The following is a 24,158-nucleotide window of genomic DNA, read 5'->3' as shown; positions in this document are numbered from 1 at the left end:
GGTCACCTCCCTGCCGCTGGGCGGGCGGGGCCGGCGCTCGCTGAATTCCAGCCCCGCTTTGCTGGCGGCGGCGGCAGCGGCGCGTGCTGTCCAGCTGGCTGGGCGGGGAGCCGCCTATCGGGTCTGAACCAATGCCCCAAAGGGAGGGAAGATGGCCCCGATTTGCAGGGAGACTTGTGCGGGAGGGGGAGCGTCTTAAAGGCTCCGGGTCGCCTGTTGCTTTCCGGCCGTTATTCCCCCCACCTGCAGATCGGGCTCGAGTGGTTCCCGCTTGAGGCCTGCACCGGGGTGGATCAGGCCGGCTGCAGAGTGCCGGGTGTGTGTCCCAGGTCTGTATGTCCGGCGAGTAATGGGTGCACCGCACGGGGCAGGAGAGCCCGAGCAGCTTGGCTGGAAATGCACAGCTGCAGGGGGAGGTAATTACCCAAAAAAAGCCTGAAGACATCAAGCTGGATGAGTTGCTGTCCTTGCAGTGAGCTGGCACCAGCTGCCTCGCATAGAGAGAGAGCAACAGCCTGGATAAACAGGACCTGGCCGTGGGAGGGGGGGTACTTCTGCAGTGGAGTTAGACGCAGGATGCTGGACCATACCTGACCTTTCAAAAAAAAGAGGACAGCCTGGGTATGCTTGTCAGTATCTGCCCACTCTCCTGGTGTTCCTTTCTATATGCAGCAAGAAGTCCTGTGACACCTTATAGACTAACATATTTTGGAGCATAAGCTTTCCTGGGCAAAGACCTGCTTCAGCAGATGTATGAGTTCGGGGAGGCGGGTATGGTTCCAGAGGAGGGTCTAAATGTATGGGCTTATGAAAAGGAGGGAGTCCTTCATATGGTAATCAGACCTGAAGTAAACACTGCCTGGTGTACAAGAAAAAGGGCGGAGTGAGGAGTGGCAGGAGAGGGTTAACCTGGAGGTGAGACCGGCCCAGATGGAAAGCCAAGGCCTGGGCTGCAGCCAAGGCAGGTTGTTTTGACCACCAACTCGTGGAAAGAATTCTTTTGTTCTCCAGGCTCCGGGGAGCCATCCTGCAGATTTCACCCACTGCCGCTGGCTCCTGGCTTGTGAGGGATCTCTCCCCCCCACACCCCCCGGTTCCTTCCACCCGCCAGTGCCTCACCTATCTGGGAAGGGATGGTGTGCTTTGGGCCCCACCCTTACTACAGCTGCAGTCATGCTGGGTGCCAGAGGCTCTCCTTCATTCCCCAGAGCCAAACCAACAGAAAACCGAGTGGGAGGGAGGCAGGGCTTCCCCACCATGGGTGATCATCCTGAGAAAAAACAGAGATTCATTCCAGGGTTTTGGCCCAAAGCTGGCTGTCTGCCTTCTCTCCCTCCTCACTGTAGCAGTTCCCATCACACCAGTATTTTCTTCGCTTGTAATGGTGGTAAATCAACATTACATTCCCAGCAACCCCTCTACTCCACTGGCTTGCTACAGCTCTAGGGGAAAGTAATAATCATCCTACTTACCAGCTAGATAGCACTTTATGTTATGTAAAGAACTGTGCAAGCTTTAACGGATTCATCCTCAAACCCCTCTGTTAGGTATCCTAAGTGCAATTGAAAAAAAGTAAGAGGACCAAGAAAATGTCACCATGAGTAAATTACAGAGTAAAAGAGGCTGCTGAGTGATAAAAAGATATCTTTTTTAAAAAAACTGCAGATCAAATCCTATTGAGGAAAATAGAAAGCAATATTAACTCTGGTGAGTCAAGTGTGAAAGTATAAATAGGCTGCCAAAAAAAGAATTTGAAGAGTAACTAGCAAAAGGCACAAAACCAGCAAACATTTTGAAGGCACACCATATGCAGGAAGCCTGTCAAACAGTCAAAAAAAGGGGGAAAAAAAGAGGCCACTGGACAATATAGCTGCTAAAGAAGACAAGGGTAATGCAAATATGCTAAATGGATTGTTTGCATCAGTTTTCACTGCAGAGAATGTTAGCGAGATTCCCATTCCTGAGCCTTTTCTATTTAGATATTGAATCAGAGGAATGGCCCCATATTGAATAGAAGAGGTTTGGAACAAGTTGATAAACATGGATAGATCTCCAGACGAAAGGGTGTTCACCCAAGAATTCTGAAGGAACTCATATATGAAACTGAAGAGCTACTAATTGTGACATGTAGTAAGCTATTGCTTAAATTGGCCTCTGTACCAGATAACTGGCAGATGTCAAAAATATCACCAATTTTTTTAATAGACTTCAGAGGAGATCATGGCAATTACAGGCCTATAAATCTGTGTTCCAGGCAAATTGACTGAAACTATAGTAAGAAGTAGAATTATCAGGCAAATATATGAAAATAATATGTTGGGGGAGAGTTAACTTGGCTTTTGTAACAGGGAAATCATACCTCGCCAACCTAGACTTCTGGGGCGGGGGGAGTTGATATAGCGTACTTGGACTTCCAGAATGCCTTTGATAAGGTTCCTCACCAAACACTCTTAAGCAAAGTAGGCAGTCATCAGATAAGTGGGAAGGTTCTCTCATGGATCATGGCTAAAAAATAGGAAAAAAAGAATAGGTATAAATTGTCAGTTGAATCCAAATCAGATTGCAAAGAGTGACAGAGGGGGCCTCACATAAATTGGGTGACCGAGCAACACAATCCCAGATGAAATTCAATGTAAAATCTTTGGAAAACCTAATCCCAACTATACATAAAAATGATGGGGTCTAAATTAGCTACTACCACCCAAGAAAGAGATCTTGGATTCACTGTGAATAGTTCTCTGAAAACATCCATTCAATGTACAGCAGCAGTCAAAAAAGCAAACAGTATCAAGAACTGTAAGGAAAGGGATAGATAATAAGACAGAAAGTATTGTAATGCCCTATATCAACTCATATCAGAGAGGTAGCCGTGTTAGTCTGTGTCTTCGAGAACAACAAGAAGTCCTGTGGCACCTTATAGACTAACAGATATTTTGGAGCATAAGCTTTCATGGGCAAAGACCCGCTTTGTCAGATGCAAGACTATCAACTCATGATGCTCCCACACCTTCAATACTCTGTGCAGATCTGATCACTCCCATCTGCAGAAAGGTATATCAGAACTGGGAAGGTGCAGAGAAGGGCAAAGATATTATTAGGCACACAGAACAGCTTCCGTACAAAGGGATTAAAAAAGGTTTGAACTATTCATCATAAAATACAGATGATCACGGTCTATCAAATCATGAATGGTGTAGTGAAAGTGAACAAGGAAATATTATGTACTACTTGACATGACACGAGAACCAGGGATCACTCTGTTAAAATAACAGGCTGCAGGGTTAAAACAAACAACAGGTGGTACCGCTTCACACAATGGGCTGTCAGCCTGTGGAACTCCTTGTCAGAGGAGGCTATCAGGCCAAAACTATTAACTGGGTTCAAAAAAGAGTTAAATACATTTGTGAAAGAAATATCCATTAATGGCTATTTGCCAGATCATCTGGGACATAACTGTGCTCTCATTGTCCCTGAACCTCTAACAGCCAGAGGCTGGGACTGGACAACAACAGCTTACACTTAGCTCATTTAGCAACACCTTTCCCTACAGTACTGCCTGAGGGGAATGGGAATGGGAAAGAAAGGAGACATTTTATCAGTGAAAATGGGGCATTAGAGTCAGGAGAATGGGTCACTTGATAAGTTTACCTGTTCTGTTCATTTCCTCTGAAGCACCTGGCATCAGTCACTGTAAGAAGACAAAATACTGGGATAGATGGACCATTGGTCTGACCAAGCATGGCCGTTCTTATGTCCCTCATTTTAGAGAGGAGAAACTGAAGCATAGAAAGATTAAAGGACAGACTTTTGGATTCTTAAAATTAAGCACATATTTGGGCAATGAAATGAAAGCGGCCTGATATTCAGCCACAACAACCAGAGACATCAATGGCAGCTGTGGGTATTCCACACCTCTGAAAGCCATGCCTCATTTTATGTAAGATTTTACGATATAGGTGCTAAAGAAGCACTCAAAGAAGAGATTATGTAACTCCAGGGACCCCAGCTTCCAAATTCTTGACCTAAATGATTTAGCCAAGGCTTCAGGTAATCAAAGTAAAGAACAACAAGAAGTCCTGTGGCACCTTATAGACTAACAGATATTTTGGAGCATAAGCTTTCATGGGCAAAGACCCGCTTCATCAGATGCAAGTAAGGAACAGACATTACATGCTCAGATCACTAAGCTACACTTTTCTCTACAGCACTGCCTCGGGGGAATGGGAACAGGAAAGAAAGGAGACATATTATCAGTGAAAATGTGGCATTAGAGTCAGGAGAACCACCCTTTCCCTGAAAAGTAACAAAGAGGCTGAATCTTTGGGATAGGGAGGAATACATATTGGAGGCTTCTCTGCCCTGTCTGAACTCAGAAAAACTCAAAAGCTGCTCGTGGATTTCAGTTCAAAGGGAAGTGGAGACCTGACGAAATCTGTCTTGCTTAATGCATAAGAAGGAAGAGGTTTTCCCGTCAGTGTGCTAGAATGCCCTGGGAACTAATAATCACTCCAAAGTGTGCCTCTCACTTCTCCCACCCTTCACGCAAAGGCACACATCCGTAGCCCCTTAAACACCCCTTCCTATATGCAAGTCCCCACAACCACGCGCGCATAATACAAATGCACTGCTGTGTTAACCTGCATGGAAGTACACACATGCACCCATCAGGCATATGTTAATATTATTATTTGCTTTTTGAGCACCCTTCGGGCTTGCAAGGCTCTTTGCAGAAACAAGCAAAGGTACAAACCCTGCCCTGAGAAGTCTACAGTCTCAATTCAGACCCGACACAACAAGTTAAGGCTTGTGCACATCTTGCTGGTTCTATTACATTAGGAGAGAGAGGAACCCAGCTGTGCACCATAGAAAAACCGAAATTCAAACACATCATCCTATTCCAGGAGCATACATACACCCGCACATAGCTGCACCATGCAGTTGCCCCCCCACCACTACACCCCCCCCCCACCCCATGTACACACAGGCTCCAAGGGAGAAAACACAGGAGGGGAACTGAGGTGAGGTGATAAGTTTGATCCATTCAGCATATATGACAAGGGCAACATTTGTGTTTCCCCAGATGGAAACCAAGCTCTTTTCCATCCCAAACCTGGAGCTGTTTTTCCTGCCAGCGGAGATCTGGTTGAGGGGAAGGGTCTTTCCCTGATCTCAGGCCTCTGCACTGTCAGTATCTGACTCCACAAAAGGAGATGGGGGAAGACTCCTACCACTTCCCCATGTAACGCCAACTGCACCTCAGTGTACTCAATGGGAGGATCCCAAACAAGAGGATTGAATCCTGGCTTGGCACAGGGGCAGGAGACAGGACTGCTCCTTCCCAAATCATCATCTCCTGCATTGCATCCTTTATCTCTCTCTTTCTCATGTTGGTCTGTCGCTGTGTGGGTGGAGGGAGGGGATGGCAGTACAGCAGGGGAGATGTATCCTTTATTCCTCGTCGTGCTCTGTCGGCTGACCCAGACTGCAAAAGGGAAGCAGTTGGTGCTGTGGGCTGGCCAGCTGTTGTGTTTGTTTCAGATGGGGAGAGTATTTCCTCCTCGCCTGTTACACATGAAAAATTATCTATGTTGGCAAGGGGAGGAGTGAAAAAGGGTGCCTGTTTCTGAGCCTGGGGAGAGATGTATTCACTGCACCACCACAAAGCACACACTGTAATGCCTCCCTGGCAGGTCAGAGCTCAGGGCCCCAGAAGAAGGCTTTTCTGGAGAGACTGTGATGGCATTTCTCACCTCCCCAGGCTGAAGATGGTGCCTGCCTGAGAGGACACGCCCCTGCCTCCATTCAGCACCCTGATGGAATTTCCTTCCCCAACCCTACATTCACAGCCCTGTCGCTGTCACTAACTGGCAGAAGCTGCTTAAATTCCTAACAGACGGGTTAATGGCAGGCTTGGTACAAGCAGTATGCATGGTGGTTCGTCACTGCCAGTACAGGGAGGAGCTACCTAATGGGAACTCCCATTTGTCTCAACACTGGCTGGGGAAGGGTCACTAGAACCACTGGGGTTACAGCTGATTCAGAAAGCTCTGAGCTGTAGGGTGGAGTCCTTTTTGGTCCCTCCGCTTTTCCTGGGAGGCCTGCCAAGGGGAGTGTGGAAGTGGGATGGTATTTGCCTGGTGGGGAGCAAGGATGCTAACCTATTTGCCATTCCCCAGTGGGCCATAATAATTGCCTTGCAATGTTTAGAGGGTAAGCAACATGGTTTGGTTTTTGCAAATTTCCATTGTCTGGGCATTTTGAAATCCATCTCCCCTAGAATGTGGTGGGACTGATAGATAGTCCCAGTTTTGGCTCATCTCTAATTCATGGTATGAAGGCCTAGGACTCTTACAAAAACAACAAGAAGCCCTGGGGCACCTTACAGACCAACCAATATTTTCAAAGCAGTCTTTGCCCATGAAAGCTCATGCTCCAAAATATGTTAGTCTATAAGGTGCCACAGGACTTCTCGTTGTGTTTGCGGACACAGACTAACACGGCTACCCCTCTGACACTAGGACTCTTATCCAGTCCTGTAAACGTGAGGCTCTTGCAGGAGTGAAACAGTGCAACCATGGCAGTGAATTTCAGGATGGGATACGTATCTGGGGTAAGCTGGTGGAAACAACAAGGCAATTGGAGTGGGCCTATCTCTCCCCATCAGCTGATACGTGGGCTGGGAGAGAATGACTCTGCTTCTTATGTTATTTCCGATACTATTTATATGTGTTGTGCTGATGGGCTAATTCTTCCATTACCTTGCCCAGAGGCTGCTGCTGCTTGGGGCTGGGGATTGTATAGGATGGAGGGGTGAGGCCGGTACCAGTACATGATTAGAACACTGAGGGTTAGACTGTGTCACTGCAAACAACTTATCAAAGATTTAATGGGGTGTTTTAGGGAGCAGAACCTGAACTATGTTTCTGTGCCTCATGGAATGGATTCTGGGAGAGGTGGAGGAGTGTGCCCTGACTTAGGAGCGAGCAGAATTGGTCCCAGGGAGATGGGTGGAAGGACTCCTGAGAGGTTAACCTATCTGGCTGGGTGTGGCACTGGAAGAGTTAAGGTAAATACATCTGCCCAGCCAAGGAGCCAACAACCCCTGGGGTTAAGTCAAAACGAGTCTCTTGCCAGGCTCTGCTGGGACTCGCCCATCTTACTCCATGCTGAAGAATGTCACCGTGTCTCCCCTCATCATCCCTAGTCTGAGTCTGAGAGGTAAGAGGAAACCTCTTTGTTTCCTCCCTTGCTCTCTCCAGCCTTCATGCCCCCACCAGGACATAGGGACACAGCGGCTATCAACCTCTCCCGGTACGCTGATCTCCAGCAATGGGATGGCTCAGGAGTTTCATAACCTACCCCCTTCCCCAAGGACAGAAGCAGAGAGCTCGGACATTCTGCATTTCCCTTCCTCAAATGGGAGGGTCTCACCTTCCATCCTTTCTCCTGTGGCATTGATTTATATGGCACTCCTCGGATGTGCAGCATCACAGCCCAAAGAGGGGAGGAATCCTCGCCAGGGGAGCGTCCTCGGTTTCTTTCTCCGAGCCCCCAGGGTTTTTCTCAATCCCGCCCTCCCAGTTTCACAATCTTTGCTCCCTCCGGGCCAAGCATTTGCTGTGTTATTAAATGAGGAGGAACGAGCTAGGCTCTTGTTGGAACCCATGAATAGCCATAGGGATCACTGCAGAATGGCCGTGCAGGCTCCATTCACTGCCCGTGCAGAGACTGAGCCCGGCTTCGCAGCAGCACTCCCAGCTCCTGATGGCTCAGGAATTGGACCTGGAACCTAACCCAAGTGTTCCAGCCCAGTGTGTATATTCCTAACCCCAGGGCAGTGAAGTGTCCTCTGCCGTACTCCCCTTTTGCTAGGTTGCCTGACTCATGATACATGCTTACACGTGCAGGGGAGGGTGAGAGCCCCAGTGAGTTAATGGATTTGGGCTTCACCCTTGGCATCTTGCTGAAATAGATGTGGGCTGATGGTCAGCCCTCAGGGGCATGGGCAGAGCTGTGAGAGGGCTTCAGACAGGTGTTAAAGAGGAACGTAGGACGGGATGGAGATGTCCATGGAACATTAGCAGAGCCACATGTGGATTTGTTTGTATCAGCCAAGGCTGCTGATATCTGAAAGTAGGGAGGAAAATCTGACATGTCATGGAGATGTGCTTTGAATTTACTGGCACATCCAGATCACACCGCTCTGACTCAACAGAAGGCAGGCAAAGCCGCCACTGAGGAGACGCCCCCAGCTCTGCACATCCCTGGCTTTCATGAGCACCACAATCATGTGCCAATGTTAAACAATCAAAGCAACGTGCTTGCGTGTGTGCGTTGGTCAGAGCGTGTCTGCCTGCATGTCCATAGCGAGGTGGCTCTGCGTGCAGGGTACAGAACATGGGGAAATGAGGAACTGGGGGGCGGGGGGGGGCAGCCGGAGGAACTCAGTCACTGGGCTAAGAATTCCAAGGCCTCACAGCAGCACAAGGCCAGACCTCAGGCACTTGACAGCCAGCCAGGGCTCTGGCAAGACAAGAGACCTCTTTGATGTCCCGCAGAGTTAAAAGGAGATCATTAACTCGCTCTAGACCAATAACCTTCCCTAAGCTCCTGCTACAGCTCAGGAACAGCCCCTGCTGCCCTGCTTGGCCTCTGAGGAGACTCCACCCCTCCGCTGCCACTCCGCCCTTCTCCTGCCCATGTCAGAGGAGCAGGTGGATGGGTTTGCTGGTAATTGCCGTGCTTTGTGCTCTTCCCTTCTTCGCAGCTAAGGGTCTGTCTGTAACCTGGGAACAGTGAGGGCAGTTTCCCACTCACTAAACTTCCTCAGCCATAGCGATCACTGCAGAATGGCACTGCCTGTGCAGAGACTGAGCACAGCTTCACAGCAGCACTGCCAGCTTCTGTTCCTTCCCAGCAGTTCCCTCACACAGGGTCAGCTCAGGGAGGTGGGGAGAGCCCAGCAAGCCTCCCAGCCCAGGTACAGTCTCCTACAGGCTCCACTCAGACTCGGCTTTGTAACAGGGAAGAAAGTAAGAGACGCAAGCAGGCAGTCCCCACTCCCAGAGCTGCCTTAGAGCTACAGGGAGGGAATAATGAGGCCTGCAGCCTGGGCGTGCTGACATGCTTTAGTCAAACTGATAGCATCTGCGACAAGAAAAACTTGGCACCTAAAATTCCTTCTGTGATCAGGGAGTGGAGCTAATTCCTGTCATCCGGTCCCTAGTGAGCGAGCCTGCTTTTGAAATACCTCCGCAGAGCACTGATCCATAAATGCTCCTCCAGTTTTCACGCCTCCGCCTCCTCCCTAGTGATGAAGGTCACATCTCTCTTCTTCCCACCAATTCACCAAAGTTGTGCAGTCATGTAGCACCTCCTGCTGACCCCAGCAAGTGCCAAAGTTTACAATCAGGTCTAATTTCCTACCTGTACCATGCAACGGGAAGGACCAGAGTCGTCTGTACAGTGCAGTATTTGTGCACAGATGCGTTTCTTGACAGGTGAACAGATTAAAAGTCAGTTCTGATCTCAGGTTACAAATCCTTGGACTCCTGGTACAAAAAGAAGAGTACAGGAGGGATATAGAGCCTTAGGTCCCCGGTGCCAGCTAAGATGACCACCCATCTTGAGCTGCAGAGCTCAAGCCATGGTTGCAGGTTGAATGACTGCAGGACAGGTCTTGTCTCCAATTCCCTCTAGCACCACACTGCACCTGCCTGAGGCTCGGAGCCAGCACCCGTCTCTTCCTGGTGGGAAAGTGGAGTGGGGCTGAGCTGGGCCTTCTCCCATTCCTTGCAGCCTCCTGCCAGGGCCACCAATGGGCAGGGCAGGCCAAAGAGGGCAGCTGCCCTGGGAGCTGGGTATTTAAAAGGGCCCAGGGCTGCAAGCTGCTCCTGCAGCAGCAACAGCAACGTCCAGAATCCCAAGCCCTTTAAATTGCCACCAGAGCCCTGCGTGGCGCAGTCTGGGCAATGCTGAGGGCTGTGTGGACAAGTCTAGCCTCCCCCCACAGCCTCGTCCATTATGCCCCAGACCCTGCCCCTTCAGGGGGCACCTGAGCTGAGCCCCCACGCCCTGCCCAGTGTCCAGCAAAGTCTGTCGTCAGCCCTGCCCTCTTCTCCTCTTCTTCCCCCTGAGGCCTTGACCCCTCACCAGACCAGAAGTTGCCCAGGGAGTCCAGACCACTGTGGTGTCCCACAGGGGACGGGACACAGGCTGGAGAGCGCCCATGGGCACCTGGCACCCTGCTGAGGGCAGGCGCAGAGTCTGGGGCTCCCCATGGAAGCCTGGATTCCCTGAGGAGCGTTTACCACTGCCCAGTTCCGGCTTCTGGTCCGGCCTGGCCAGGTGGCAGAGCTATTGGGGCCAGAGGACGAGTAGGTGGTGGGGGCTCAGGAAAAGCGGAGCGGTGGAGCTCCTGCGTGCATCCTGCTTTTGCCTTTCAAAAAGATGGCCACCCTCGTTCCAACCCAGATCCAGCTTGGTAATTATCAGTAGTCAACAGCATGTGAGAGCTGTTTGGTGGCCCCCGAACGACACGAGTTTGTGTTCTCTCAGCTGTGTGTCTTGTGGGAAGTGGCCTACGTCGTAAAACACACCCTGAACCTGGCATTAGCTGTCCCCTTATTGGCAGCCTCAACAGAGAGTCCAAGGATTTAGAGGGCTGGGAAATTGCACTTCTCATCACTAAAATGGTCCCTAAGGCCCGTTGGTAACAGGGAAGGAGACAATAGGATGTGGAGTGAAACTTGCGTTGTCATCCCCTGTGCAGTACCTGCTCTGTAGATGAACAGAAGATTCATTGTCCATGGAGCCATCAGTCCGGCACTTTCCCCCCAACACTGAGCTGAAATGAAACGTTACACTCTGGAAGTAGATGAGCAAAGAATAACCTCAGTAAGGAATTTCCACTCATTACAGCTAAATGTAGTGCCTTGCATGGTGACAAGTATCAGCGAGGTAGCCATGTTAGTCTGTACCTTTGAGAACAACAAGAAGTCCTGTGGGACCTTATAGACTAACAGGTATTTTGGAGCATAAGCTTTTGTGGGCAAAGACCCGCTTTGTCAGATGCAATGTAGTGAAGATCAGCTGAAAGGCCAACTTGTCCACACATGAGCACTCCAGAAAAAGAGAGCATGGAGTAAACCAAACAGTTGGGTGGGACTTTTCTTGATTTGGAAATGGGTTTTAAATAAGCATTTGTGTTCCTGTGCTTCTCCTCTGTTGTACTGCAGGGCAGACACGGAAAAATTCGGAACTGGTGTGGGTTGGTGAAATTTCACTGAACTCAATGGATCTGCATTCTCTTACACTCACTCTGAATAAGGCCTGGAATCTGATGTCTGTGATGTCAACATTCAAGGTTGACAACACTGAAATCCAGCGTTTATGACATCACAGCCCACGGAAATAACTGTTGTGTCATAGTGCAGCGTTTGTGACTTTACTGCCTGAACAAACAGGAGTAGCAAATAAGAGTCATTCTCCCTTTCCACTCTTTTTTTTAATGATGCCCAAATGTGAGCATAATTGGCCAGTGATATTGAAAAAACAAACAAACCTGCACAGTATGTGGCAAATCATGTAAGTTCATAACAGAGGGAAATATTGGGAAATATTTTCTCTGATAGTTTAAAAATTCCAGTACTGTATGCACCAGATCTGCCAGCCACCTGGTGAAATCACATAATCTATTCCTTTAAAATGAAATTTCCCTGACGGTTGGCAAAGTATGCAGAGCTCTTCAGCATGTAATGCTATTGCTCAGGAAGTCTCAGACTTCATGCCACAAACCACTTTGTAGAGGCCAAGGTTCTCTCACCTCCATCCTCTTGGATTTCTCATCCCATGCTTTTGTGGCAGTATTTCTCTCTCTATTTGGCTGGTTCCTACTCCCTCTCTCCCACAGCCACCCTCCTTTCCCTCATCAGAATTAGAGCTGTTTGTGCAGGATTGGCATTTGGTACCTGTGTTAACACCTGTTTCCTGATTTGTTATTGCCTGGTAGGGGGACCCCATCCCAGAAGACGTTTACAAGATAATGAGTGACAGCTCGGTGCGCTCCAGGAGTGACCTCCAGCGTGCTCTGCAGATAGACTCCGTAGGTAAATCTCCTCTACGCCAAACACTCCTCTTCCTTCTTTCAATCTCATGGTGGGAGAACCTTTCTTCTTCCAGCAGGTATACTAGCAGGACTTTCTCACTCTAGATACAGGAACTTGTTCATCTCTAGGTGACAGTCTATCAAGCTATGCTGCAAAACCCAGTTATAATAGGGCTGGGTGCTGGGGAGATTCAAATAGCCTGGTGCATGGAAAGAGGAGTTGGAGAAAGACCTAAGCAAGCTCATAAGAACAGCCAGACAAGGTCAGACTAAAGGTTCAAATAGCCCAATACCCCGCCTCTTGACAGTGGCAGGTGCCAGGTGCCCCAGAGGGAATGAACAGAACAGGTAACAATCAAGCGATCTGTTCCCTGTTACCCATTCCCAGCCTCTGACACTCAGCTGCTAAGTACTTGGAGCAGGATGTGAGTGGATTTGGAGGTGTACAAGCAGGCGAGGGAACCAGCCCATGGGCTGGTGCAAAGGCACACAGGTGGCTGAAGGAAATAGGTTTTGGGGAGATGCAGCAGTGGATGGATAGACTGATCCATCAGTAGACAAAAAATGCACCAGTGGGTGATTGGGAGTCGGCCAGGCGCTCATCTAGGAGCAGGTGGGATAGGAGGGGGGATGAAGAGGGCAGATGAGAAGATGAGAGAGCTGGTTCCCCAGAAATAATAAATGGGGAGGGGCACAGGCAGGTGGGTGGAGTCAAGTGGTTCACAGGTAGGCCCTTCTATGAGATAACAGAAAGGGGAAGGAAGACGTAGAATTGTGTCAGATTAACTAAGACTACATCTACAGTAGGCAAAGTAAGTTGACCACAGATACACAGTTCTTGCTATGGCATTTGGGTAGCTAGACCCGACGTATCTGCACTCGGCTCACTTGGCTGTCTATACAGAGGAAGGTCAATGGGAGAGTTCCTCCTTTTGACCTCCCTTGCTTCTCGCATCTCACAAGGCGTACAGGGGTCGACTGCGACCCCTGAGAGGTCAATTTCACACATCCAGGCTAGACGTGCAAAATCAAACCCTGGAAGATTGACTCTGAATGGGTCAATCTTCCGAGGCAGTGTAGACATACCCGGGGGCGGAGGAAGGAGGGATGGAGTTGCTTGGTGTTTGTCAGTGGGTAACAGCTCAGAGTCTGCAGTGCCTGGGAACACCCGGCCAGGACTGAAATCACAGAGCAGCAGCAACAGCAGCAGCTCAGGGAGCAAAGCGTGGAGGGACTGGCACGTGTGGGAATGGGACCACGTGTCACAGTCGCCAGGCTGGGTCAGGAATGTATTTATAAACGGTCTCTTCAGAGTAAATTCCATTCTATTCTAACTGCTGCTCCTGCCCATCCCCTTCCACCCCCCCTCCGCCTTCTCTCTTGTGTTTTGTCTGTTTGTAGCTTTGTAATCCTTGCCGAGACACTATCTACGGGGGAACAGAATTTCCTGCTTTTGTTTCCTATGCCAGTCCGACCACTGGCACGTTCTCAAAAGCATTCCCGCTCCCTTTCAAAATGGCCTGGGAGGGGGGAGAGAGGGAGGGCACCAGCTGCGGGCTGCTATTGTTTCCCTTAAAAAGAGGCGTCGCTGACAAGGTCCCCCCGAGTTCTTCTTCTGAGTCCCTGAGCCACACAATAGGGCAGCTTCCAAAATTAGCAGCACAGCCTTTTGCAAGCCTGGTCCACACCCCTGTCAGCAGCAGAAATGGCCTGTCAGAAAGAAGAACACTGTGGGGAGGAGGTGGGGGACCTCAGTTTTCAATAGAAGATTTGTTTCAAGTCCTACAGTGTTGCTATTTTTTTCTCATCATCTCGCCCTTACGCAAAAGGCAACCCCCACCCTGGCCTGATAACATTCCAGAGAACGCAAGAAAGAGGGGAGGCAGAGGAGATGCGTGCTGCTTGTCATGTCTTATAGCTTATGTAAGGGTTACATTTCTGTTCCAGTGACAAACCCCTCATATGCCTAAGAAATGTAACAGGATTCTCCTGGGAGACCAGGTGTTTGGGAATGAGCTATGGAGCCTTTCAAGGCCAGGTCACTGGTTCCACACTAAACCCAGGTCAGGAAAGATTGGGTGACCCAGGGGATCATATAAGGGAGTGAGAACTTTCATACCCAGGTTACAGATTCCAACCTGCCCTCAAGTTGTTAGTGGCTGGATGTCATGACTGTTCACTGGCCTGTGTGAAATTAGTGTGGTGCAGTCCCTGCAGGCCAGCAGCCAGGTGCTCGCCTCACAATACTCATCAGTGATGCCTTGTTGGCTTGGGGACTGTCTCCACAGAGAGGGTAAGGACTGACCAGAGACCAAATGCCCCTTTTACCCTTAAAAGTGGTTTTGTCCAAGGCAGGGGGGTGCAGTGCCTTATGTGGAGCGATAGGTGTGGACATTTGCTATGCTGTTGTGCCTTGTCCTAGTCCTGGTCCTGAGTTCACTTTAGTGTAGTAACCCGCTGGAAGCCGGTGTCCATTCCTCCTCCTGCTGCAGCTACACCAGGCCACAGAAGGGCGGGAGCTCCAGAGGCGAAACTTACTACAAGCACCCCAGGGAGACAATGTGATTTTTCTCTGTTCTGCACTTCCTATGGGAAAGCAATGGGACTGGGGTAATGGGGATTGAGCTGACTTCCACCAGTCCTCTTCCCCGCTTCCTCCCTCAGCCAAACTGCTCTCAGGGCCTGATACTGAGCTGACAGCAATCCAGGGGAAGAGTTATTGCAAACTCATTTTTCTCTTCTCCTGTCAGAAAAGGTGACAACCTCAGATAAGCTTGGTGTGTTGGGAGAGAGAATGCAAGTACCATGCCCACCTCGTCTAATGCACTTCATCTTGACCTCCAGCACCCCTGCTATTCCCGTCCTGGGTCCTTCACTCAGCTCTGCCAGTGCCCCTCAGTCCTGTTCTGTAGCTCCCTCTGATATTCCAGTTCTAGGAAAAACACACCTCTCTATTACTGCACCTCGGGTCTCCCCTCCAGCCCCTCCTGCCCATTCAGCCCCGCTCTTTGCTCTTCACCACCTCCAGCTCCGCTGACTCACCTGAATCTTGACTTGCAGCTCCCTCTATTCAGCCGGGTAGACTCCAAAGAGCTCGGCTAAAGTGAATCTCCCTCTTGCTCTTGCATGTTCCGCAGGTCCAGTCCTGGGGCTCTGCTCAGCAAGATAGGCCAGTTATTTTGAATGGAGCAGTGGGATGAGGTGCACACATGTAGAGATTCCCCACACGCATTGCGTTTGTGACCCAAGCTGGAACTTGAACCTAAAACTCTGGATGTGATATGCTACTATGTTAGCCTGACTGAGAAATTACCCAAATGCTGCCTCCTCTCTCACTTGATTCCCACACCCCTGCCTCACCCTTTTCCCTCTCCCTTCTCTTATTTGGTCATGTCCTTCTCTTCCAGAAGAAGATAGCTCCAGTTTGGACCTGAACGCTACCTGGGCGCATCCAGGTCAAAACCTGTTTCGAGGGAGACGAAGTCTAGGTGAGTAACAGAGCCAACTTCAGAGCTACCTAACTTCAGAGCAGGCGTTTCAGTGTCAGTGAGAGATTAGATATACTGAATAGACATGGGTATGTACAGTCGGCATCTGTGGCCACCGCAAGGGTGTGCAGGTTTGTGAAATATGCCTGGGCTGGTATTTAAGTGTGCGTGTGTGTCGCTGTGCGGATGTGCTTTTAGCCATGTAAGTGTGTTTGTGTTACGGAGTCTGTGTCTGCATTTCCAGCTCCGTGCCCTAATGGCCTTCTTTGGATGGGGCTTCAGGCAGGGTGATGGAAATGCCGGAGTCCTGCCTGCATTAGCATTCGCTTCAGAGCTTGGATGAGTGTTGTGTGCTGTGCACTCGCTGGAGACAACATCTTGTGTCAGCCAGTGACTAACTCTGTGTTTCAGCTGAGCCTGACGCGGCCCTAAGCAAATGCACCGATTGTTGTTAATTAACTATTTAAATTAGCTGAAACAATTCAGTCGAGCAGAATGGTAACGGACCAGGCCTGGTGATGTAGCAATTGCTATTTGCACGTGTTGATTCCACTCCCATCCTCTGGCTCCAGCTGGGGCCATCTGGGCCTGAGTGTGTTGCAGAGGCTGAGCGCTAAGTCCCTGAAGCAGAGGAGGTGGTGTTTGGAAGCATCCTTCTGCAGCAAATGACTCTGTCTTGCCACGCAGAGACACTAACTAGCCCTGGTCCTTCCTTGCCTGGGATATTAGCTGTACTTATCATGATTTATTACGGGCCATCAAGATGATGAAGGCAACAGTGAGAAGCATTGAACTGGTGTAGGATGGGGAAAGAACAGGTCTCTGTAATTCCAGGCGGGTGCAGTCATTGTCAGATAACCTAGTGGGATCGTGCCAGTTTTCTGGGAGTAGTCACATGACGCCTATTTTGCCATCTTTCTCTTGGATCCCTCCAGATGCGCTGGCGGATGCTGAGCCAGCAGTACTCGCGGAGTGCAAGACGCGGACGGAGGTCTTCGAAGTCTCCCGGAGCATGGTAGATCCCACCAATGCCAACTTTGTGGTTTGGCCGCCCTGCGTGGAGGTGCAACGGTGCTCTGGGTGCTGCAACAATCGCAACGTCCAGTGTCGCCCCACGGTGATCCGTGTGCGGCATGTCCAGGTACCCGAAAATCCTCTGGCCTCTCCCTCCCTCCGCCTTGCTTCTGGCTCTCATGGCCCCTCCACTAACAGTACAAACCAAAAGTGCCGGGTGACGGTCCGGGCGACAGTCCATCACAGCCCTGACAACGCACCTCAGCCCTAACACGTGCTCCCAGACAGCCCCTCTCCTCCTCTGCTTGCCCCCTGTGATCTTTCTGCCTGCCCTGGCGCTAAACAGACACCTGGTAGCTGACCTCTTGCTCTGATATTTCGAGCCCCTCAGTTCATAGTGATCTCCACGCTTCCTCCCAGACAGCTAATTTAAAAATATAATCCTCCCCCGCAAATCTTCTGCCTGACCTGAGAGAGATTCCCTCAGGCCCTGGGCAGGCTGGGGGCTGTGCGTGTGGGGTGGGGGGTGGCACATTCACACAGTCTGCTTTAGCAGGAAATGCCTCTCTCAGAAAAGCCACTTGAAATGAGGGAGGAAAAAGAGAGGGGGCCGGCATTGGGGGAGGGGGAGGGGGGGAGTTGTTTTTGTGGAAAAAGCAAAGGAGAGACTAGGAAAAGTCAGCCAGGAAAAGCGACCCGGAAATGGGTCCTCTGAGGACAGAGGTCTCTGTATTGTGTGGTTGGAAATGTTTGTCTAGCGAGCCGCGTGTGGCCTGAAGCGTGTGGACTGGGGCTTTCAAGGAAAGATAAACAGCTAGTGGGTTTGATCGCTGGTTGAGTGATGTTGCCAGGACCAGCGCGTTGGGAGGATTTCAGTGCCAGACTCAAAGCAGCGATGGTATTTATAGCCCGCAGACCTCCTCAGGGAATGCGGTTTTGTTAGATAAGCTAAACTGGGTCAGGGTTGGTCAGTATTTGAATGAGAAACCCCCGCCACAAAGGCAGGGATTGCAGAATGTGCTGGTGGAGATTTAGTAAGAGGTACTTTTCTCTGAGGATGCAGTTACACTGCAGCTGGAAGGCGTCAATCCCAGTGCAGGTAAATATACAACATCAAGCTCTGACTGAACTAGGGCTGTGGCTGCAGCAGTTTGAGCTTGCTGCTCAAGTATAATCCCACCAAATCCGAGGTACATACGCCAGCAGTCAGCCGGTGCTGCCGCAGCTGCACAACTCATTTTGACTCAGTCAGAGCAAGTGCCAAGTTCCACTCTACTTGAGTGGGAAATTAGATCCCTCAGCTGCACGGCAGATGCAGGCTGAATCAGTGCTGCAGAATGGTTTCCGGGATCATTGAGTTGCCAGAAATGCTGCCTTTCACTTAAGCCATGAGCGCCATACCACTGCTAGACCTTAAAAGTCTTGAGACCTTGTCAGACATGGCTCCACTGAAGTCAGTAGATCTGCACTCCTTTCTGTCAGGTCTAAATTTCTCCTCTCTGCCCTGGTTGTTTTTTTTTTGTTTGTTTGTTTTTCTGCCAACTGTAAGGGTTTGAACTCCAAAGAAAAACCCAGCAAGGAGTCTGGTGCCACCTTAAAGACTAATAGATGCATTTGGACATAAGCGTTCGTGGGATACATTCGAAGTCAGATGCAGCTGACGAAGTGGACTTTTGCCCATGAAAGCCTATGCCCAAATATATCTGTTAGTCTTTACAGTGCCAAAGGACTAACACAGCTACCCTTGTGATATTTGTCACCATGCAAGGTTGTAATTCCAGTATCTCCATTCAGTTAATTATATTCTGCCTTCCCCATAACTTCCTCTGTGAATTCCATCAGACCCAGCATTGTTCTGTATTTTTGTTTGTAATGTTTCTGGGCACTGTTCACCAGCTGTCATGTTTCATGCCAGAAGTTGCTGTTAAGTCAGAGTTGGGTGAAATGGTTCGGTATGTACAAGGCTCAAGTCAAACCTGCTTAGCTATCCGTTACTCCACTGCCATCAGTGAAAGTTGCACCAGACTGTCTGAATCCTGGATTTGGTCCATGTAAAAGGTCCAAGCATTGTATAATATTCCCCAAGGGCCCCATTCTGGGAAGGCAGGAGCCATGCGTACTAGATGCCACTTGCTCTTCTTCCCATTCCCCTGACTGTCAGGGAGCGAGGGGAAAGTACACGGCTTGTGTGACAAGCTCCTCTGTCCCCTCCCCTCACAAGCCAGGAGTGAAAGGCATGCACACAAGCCATGTACTTTTCCTTCGTTCCCTGACAGTCAGGGGTGTGTGAGGAAGAGCAAAAAGCATCTCGGACTACGTGGCTGCTGCCCCTCTGAACTGATGCCCTTGGTATTTACGTGGCAGCAGTATTTATATTTCAGATGGGTTTGTTTTTATTCTCACCCAATAGGTAAACAAGATTGGATTTGTCCAGAAGAAGCCAACCTTTAAAAAAGCCATTGTGCCCTTAGAGGATCACCTGGAGTGCCGATGTGAGGCCCTGCCCCCTCGGCCCTCCACTCGCAGCTCACGTGAACACAGAGGTAAGGCTGCTGGTACGAGGGAAAGAGGGAAGTGCGGAAAGATGAGGCCTCAGCTGCTGTGAATCAGCACAGTGCCAGCGAAATCCATGGAGTTTGGCTGATTTCCAGCAGCTGAAGATTTTGCCTAGAGTGTTGCTTGGAAAAAAAGGCAAAAATGGCAGGGTTTGGAGGAGGGGAAGAGAATGGAGAAAAAGACGGAGTTGAGTATGGAAGCAGAGAGGGAAAGGCGAGTGTAGAAATAAGGAGACTAGATGAAGCAGAGGAAAAATGGAGGGGAAAGAAGAAGAGGGTTTTCTGCTCTCTTGCTGTAGAGCTAATTGTTGATGGGAGGGAGTGGTATTGCCAGATGTCTCAGCTGCTGCTCACGGTGTGACACGTTCTCACCTCTCTTTTGGTAGGTGCGACCCCATCGATCACTGTAGCCCATGTTTCGGGGAGGCAACGAGTGCACCGGCGGCCAGCACAAAAAAGAAAACATCGGAAGTTCAAGCATATCCATGACAAAAAAGGGCAGAAAGAAATCCTCAGGGCATAGAGATGCTGGCTGGGGAGAGAGTGCCAGGCAGGTAATAGCAACAGCTACTGCTGCAGGGGAGGGGCACTTTGGGAAGTGAGCCAGGCCACTGTGCTAGTCATGGGAAATTTCCTTCCCACACATAAGCACTGCCCATGCACCTCCACTGCTACCCACTGCACCTGTGGCTACTTCAGCATTGGGCCTCACATACTCTTCTGTCCAGGGATCTCAGTTAGACAGTTCTTGTTCCAATGCAGAGCAGAGAGGCTCAAAAGTGCTGATCTAATGAAGTAAGAGGATGGGGTTGGTACTCACCACATTCTTCCCACTTATGACCCACCACTCTTGAGCTCATTCTTGCAAAAGGGAAGGGTTTATGCATTAACCCCTTTGCCACTGAACCCTGCACCACGACTGCCCTGAAAGCTGAGCAACAAGCCCATCCCCTTTATGTCTAAAAACCACCAGAGATCATATTATTTGTCTGTTTTGTGGACCTCACTCCGATCTCTCTTAATGTACTGGGTTTCCACTGAAAATGAAGACTCAATATCCTTTTTGTAGCCTCTACTGTGGGATAGATTTCTTACTTATTTGGTTAAAGTGGCGGAAGGACACAAAAAGGAGCATTACTTGGAGGCATCTGAATAGGAAGTCTGAGAGCGTAAAAAAGATTTTCAAAAGCCGAAGGAGAACGGGAGTCTCAGGGAAGTAAATCTGGAGCATTTTACTCTAGGGGCCTGATTCTTGTCTCACATACAGTGGTGTAAATCAGGAGCAACTCCATGGACCCGGGTGGAATTTCACTGGTGTAAAATCAGTGTAAGTTGAAGGAGAATCAGGCCTTTTGAGACAGAGAGAACTGTGGTCTGAGTACAGAAACCTGGAGCCAAGTGTCTTCTTCTCCCATCTTCAGAATCCTAGAATCCTAGGGCTGGAAGAGACCTCGGGAGGTCATCGAGTCCAACCCCCTGCCTAATGCAGGACCGACCCATATTTAGCACTAGGGCTGCTCTGGGTTTTGTGTTCTTCAGACATTTGAACCAAAAATACCCCTCTGGTCCTTGGCCAGCTCAAGACTCCCCATGCAAAAGTGATGGACTGCTACATTTTGCTTCCGTATCAAGTTTAGCTGGTTTTGTCCTGAAGATAAATAGAAGACTTCAGTGGCTTGGTCTCCAGGATTATTAATTTGCCACCTTAAAACAATCATTATTATAGAAAAAACAGAGAAGGAAGGGGAATAGCAGAGCGGGATGGCTTCTTACTCTAATTCAGTGTCTGTTTGTTTCACTTTCAGGTTTATTTAATATACAGTAAAACCTGCATTAGAGATCACCACTGAAAAGAAACCACCTGTCCCGAGAAGCTACTTGCAGAGGCACAGAACACCACTGCTCTCTGGTGCGCAAATCTTTGAAGAGAGACCACCTCTTACAAGTGACCACTTATGCTAACTCCCAGGAGTGGTTGCTCTTGGCAGGTTTTACTGTATGTGCTGTATTGCCCCCATGGGGTCCTCAGAGTGATAACTCTTCTTCTCTGTCAGTCCATCTCGATGCCCGAGTCGGACGGCAAATGGTGCTTCCCTATCCATGACCGGACCTTCTTACTCTCTTCGTTTATGAACAACATTTTAAAGTTTTCCAAAAAAGAGAAGAAAAAACCAACAACCCCCCACCCACTAAAAACCACATGCAACTGGAATAGGACGGTGCTTTTTTCTGCTGTAGAGCATAGAACAGCAAACAGGAGAAAGAAAAAGAGGGTCCATTTTCCTTTGAGGGGGAAAAAGAGGGGAATGGGAACAATTTTCTTCCTTTCCTCTCTGCTTCTTGGTGAAAGTGATGTGGACCCAGCCCTGGCTGAGCTCAACGATTGCGATGGACATGTTTTCAAGCAGGCAGATCTCAGATTGAGAGACGAAACCAATGATGGAAAATGCACTAAGAACTTGTACTGTCACATCTGGACAGATTTTTTTTTGTGTGTGTGTGTGTGTATATATATATTATTTTTAAAACCACTAAAATGTACAACATCTCTGGGAACAGAAAAGCCTGCAAGCAAAACACATTTATCCCATTCATCCCTGCTATGGACTGGAAAACATGTGGGGCAGCAGGACGGAGGGGACAGCTGGCAGAATCATTCTCCCTTCTCCTCGCCCCCTGACAGAGGATGCTGTCTTTGCACATGGCTGTAGAGGGTCTGACTTTCCAGTCTGGGACTTGGGTTATTGCTTAATTAACTTTGTATGTATATATCTGTCTGTTTTTTTTAAATGGATTTGGTCCATGGTGGAAGGAATCTGCAGGCACAATCATGCACCAGCTCAGGTGGGCTAGAAGAAAAACAAACTTTCCATGGCTTCATCCAATGTGTAGGGGGTGCAAAACAGGGTACATGGAACAATGTCCCTCACTCTCTTCTCCCCTGCTCACAACTTCCCTGCAGGATACAGAGTGACAACACAATCAGACAATGAAATACAGGCTTAGAAACATTATGTCATCAGAAAAAACTGTAATTGGCTGAGCCAAGATGCTGAGGGCATGATAATATTACACAGAAATACCTGAGAGCAGAATAACCCTTTTGTGGATATTTCTCATACCACGTTCGCTCTCCCCATCTCTGCTTCCTTGGCTCTCCCATTTTCCTCCCACGGTTTTCTCTTGAACACACACACTAGGATATCCTCAACTTACATTAAAGCCCTTCTCAGTTTCAAAAGAACTACAGATCCAGCATGCTTCTTGGGCCGTTGAAGGGGCTGGAGTGAGAGCGAGGGGCAAAGGTGAACCTCTGGTTCAGAACTAGAGATTAAAAACAGAAATAACCCCCTTTGGTGAAGGAAGGTCACCGAGTAGGGTCCCTACCTCCCTGGCCATCTTAGAGAGCCTTAAAAGGCTGGGTGGTGAAGGAAAGAATGACTCTTCAGATAGGGACTACCCGTAGGTGCACCCACGCACTAAGCCACAGAGAAGGAGGCTTGTTTGTCCGTATTGTCACAAAACAAAAAATAAAGCAGTCGTGTAGCCCTTTAAAGCCTAATGAAATAACGTATGAGGTGCTGAGCTTCCGTGGGGCAGACCCACTTCTTCCAAGTGACCAGAATCTCCAGAGCTGGGAAAAAGGGAAAGTATGCAATATTGTCTCCATGGGGACTAGCCCCTCCCATGGTCACTCTGACCAGCTGTGATGTCCAATAGAAATTCAAGGATTGACACAGACTCCCACCCCCAAACCGCCAGCGACTCACCAGAGCTGTCACTACTCCTGGAGCTGCCAGACCGGGGCTGGAGCTGCGCCGGGCCCCATGGCTGGGACTGTGTTGGAGCCACAGGAGGCACCCCCCACGTGCTTGTGCCACCAAGTGGTGGGGCGTGGGCAGAGGGTGCTCCACGTGTGTGGCTCGTTTTGCCACACCACGGTCTCCAGCTCACCACATGTGGCAAACAACAAGTGTATGAGACACTCTGGCTGTACCGCTTACACTTTGGGGCAAAGGCACCAAGGGGTAGGCTGGAGGTAATTCTGGCTTCATATTTGTGCCCCCTTGGCAAATGTGGTGGACCCACCCACCAAATTCAGGTCTCAGGGCATGCAGAGGTACCATGGGGAGACTAGCAGCAGGAGAGAGACGATTCAGCAGGAGGGGGAATGTTGTTCATCATACAGGGGCTTAGAACTCCCCTCACCTCAGGGTATGTCTGCACTACGCTGGGAATCATAGCTGCAGCAATTGATTCATCGCGTCTGCTTAGATGCAATAAATCAATCTCCCAATGCTCTCCTGTCCATGCCAGTACCCCACCAAAACCAGGCGAATAGCTGGCATGGACGGGAGAGCAGCCCCGGGCAACCTTACCACATGGAAGACACAGCAATGTCAGCTTCAGCTATGCAAATAGCACAGCGGAAATAGGTCAGAGGTGCCGCCTAGTGTAGACCAGGCCTCTAAACCAGACCTCCTCTCCTCCCGCCAACGTTTGGCTCTGCCGCTTGCACCCTGCTCCCTTCACCCCATGCCACCTGACAACTTCTCAAGTCTTAAGACACTTTTGTCTTCCTGCTCTAAAATCTCCTCCCCGTGGTCTGTAAAGTTGGTGAGTTGTTTTTTTTTTTTCGCTTTTTTATTTTAATGTAAGATTAATTTATACTCAGTACTGTATTTAAAGCTGTAAAAAAATACAAAACAAAACGCTCGAGTGTGTTAAGCTTCTTCTATATGCAAAACTAAAAAAGTGTGTGGATGGGGGGGGAGCAGAAGATCAGAGTCAGATCGAGGATCCCAACTCCTGGACTTTCATTTCTGGGACAGTTTAACTGAGATTAAAAAAACAGAAGCTGGAGACTGAACATTCATATCGGTTTTTTTAGTCCACCCCAGCTGTCATCCAAGGCTGGATTTTTCCCTACGGTGTATATTCCTCTGTACTTTGTCCAGTCTGGTTTTCAATGACTCAACCACCGGGGATGTCTCA

General features: G+C 49.4%; 1 protein-coding gene across 5 annotated transcripts in view; it reads left to right on the top strand.

Moving 5' to 3' along the window:
- Positions 1 to 23,879, top strand: part of PDGFB (platelet derived growth factor subunit B) — a 32,900-nt gene extending 9,021 nt beyond the window's left edge. For 4 of the 5 annotated variants that reach the window (XM_075009268.1, XM_075009242.1, XM_075009250.1 and 1 more), the window contains exons 5-10: positions 12,011 to 12,107; positions 15,514 to 15,594; positions 16,530 to 16,735; positions 19,019 to 19,151; positions 19,550 to 19,717; positions 20,969 to 23,879. In XM_075009268.1, the coding sequence (XP_074865369.1) occupies positions 12,011 to 12,107; positions 15,514 to 15,594; positions 16,530 to 16,735; positions 19,019 to 19,151; positions 19,550 to 19,686 (654 nt within the window). In that variant the 3' untranslated portion in view covers positions 19,687 to 19,717; positions 20,969 to 23,879. The remainder of the gene's footprint in view (positions 1 to 12,010; positions 12,108 to 15,513; positions 15,595 to 16,529; positions 16,736 to 19,018; positions 19,152 to 19,549; positions 19,718 to 20,968) is intronic. The other variant, XM_075009269.1, reaches the window with a different exon arrangement.
- The last annotated feature ends 279 nt before the right edge of the window (positions 23,880 to 24,158 follow it).

The sequence above is a fragment of the Carettochelys insculpta genome, chromosome 1, assembly GCF_033958435.1.
Source record: "Carettochelys insculpta isolate YL-2023 chromosome 1, ASM3395843v1, whole genome shotgun sequence".
In the NCBI taxonomy this organism is placed as follows: Eukaryota; Metazoa; Chordata; order Testudines; family Carettochelyidae; genus Carettochelys; species Carettochelys insculpta.
The sequence above is the reverse complement of the archived record's forward strand: the minus strand, read 5'-3'. Positions and strand labels throughout refer to the sequence as shown.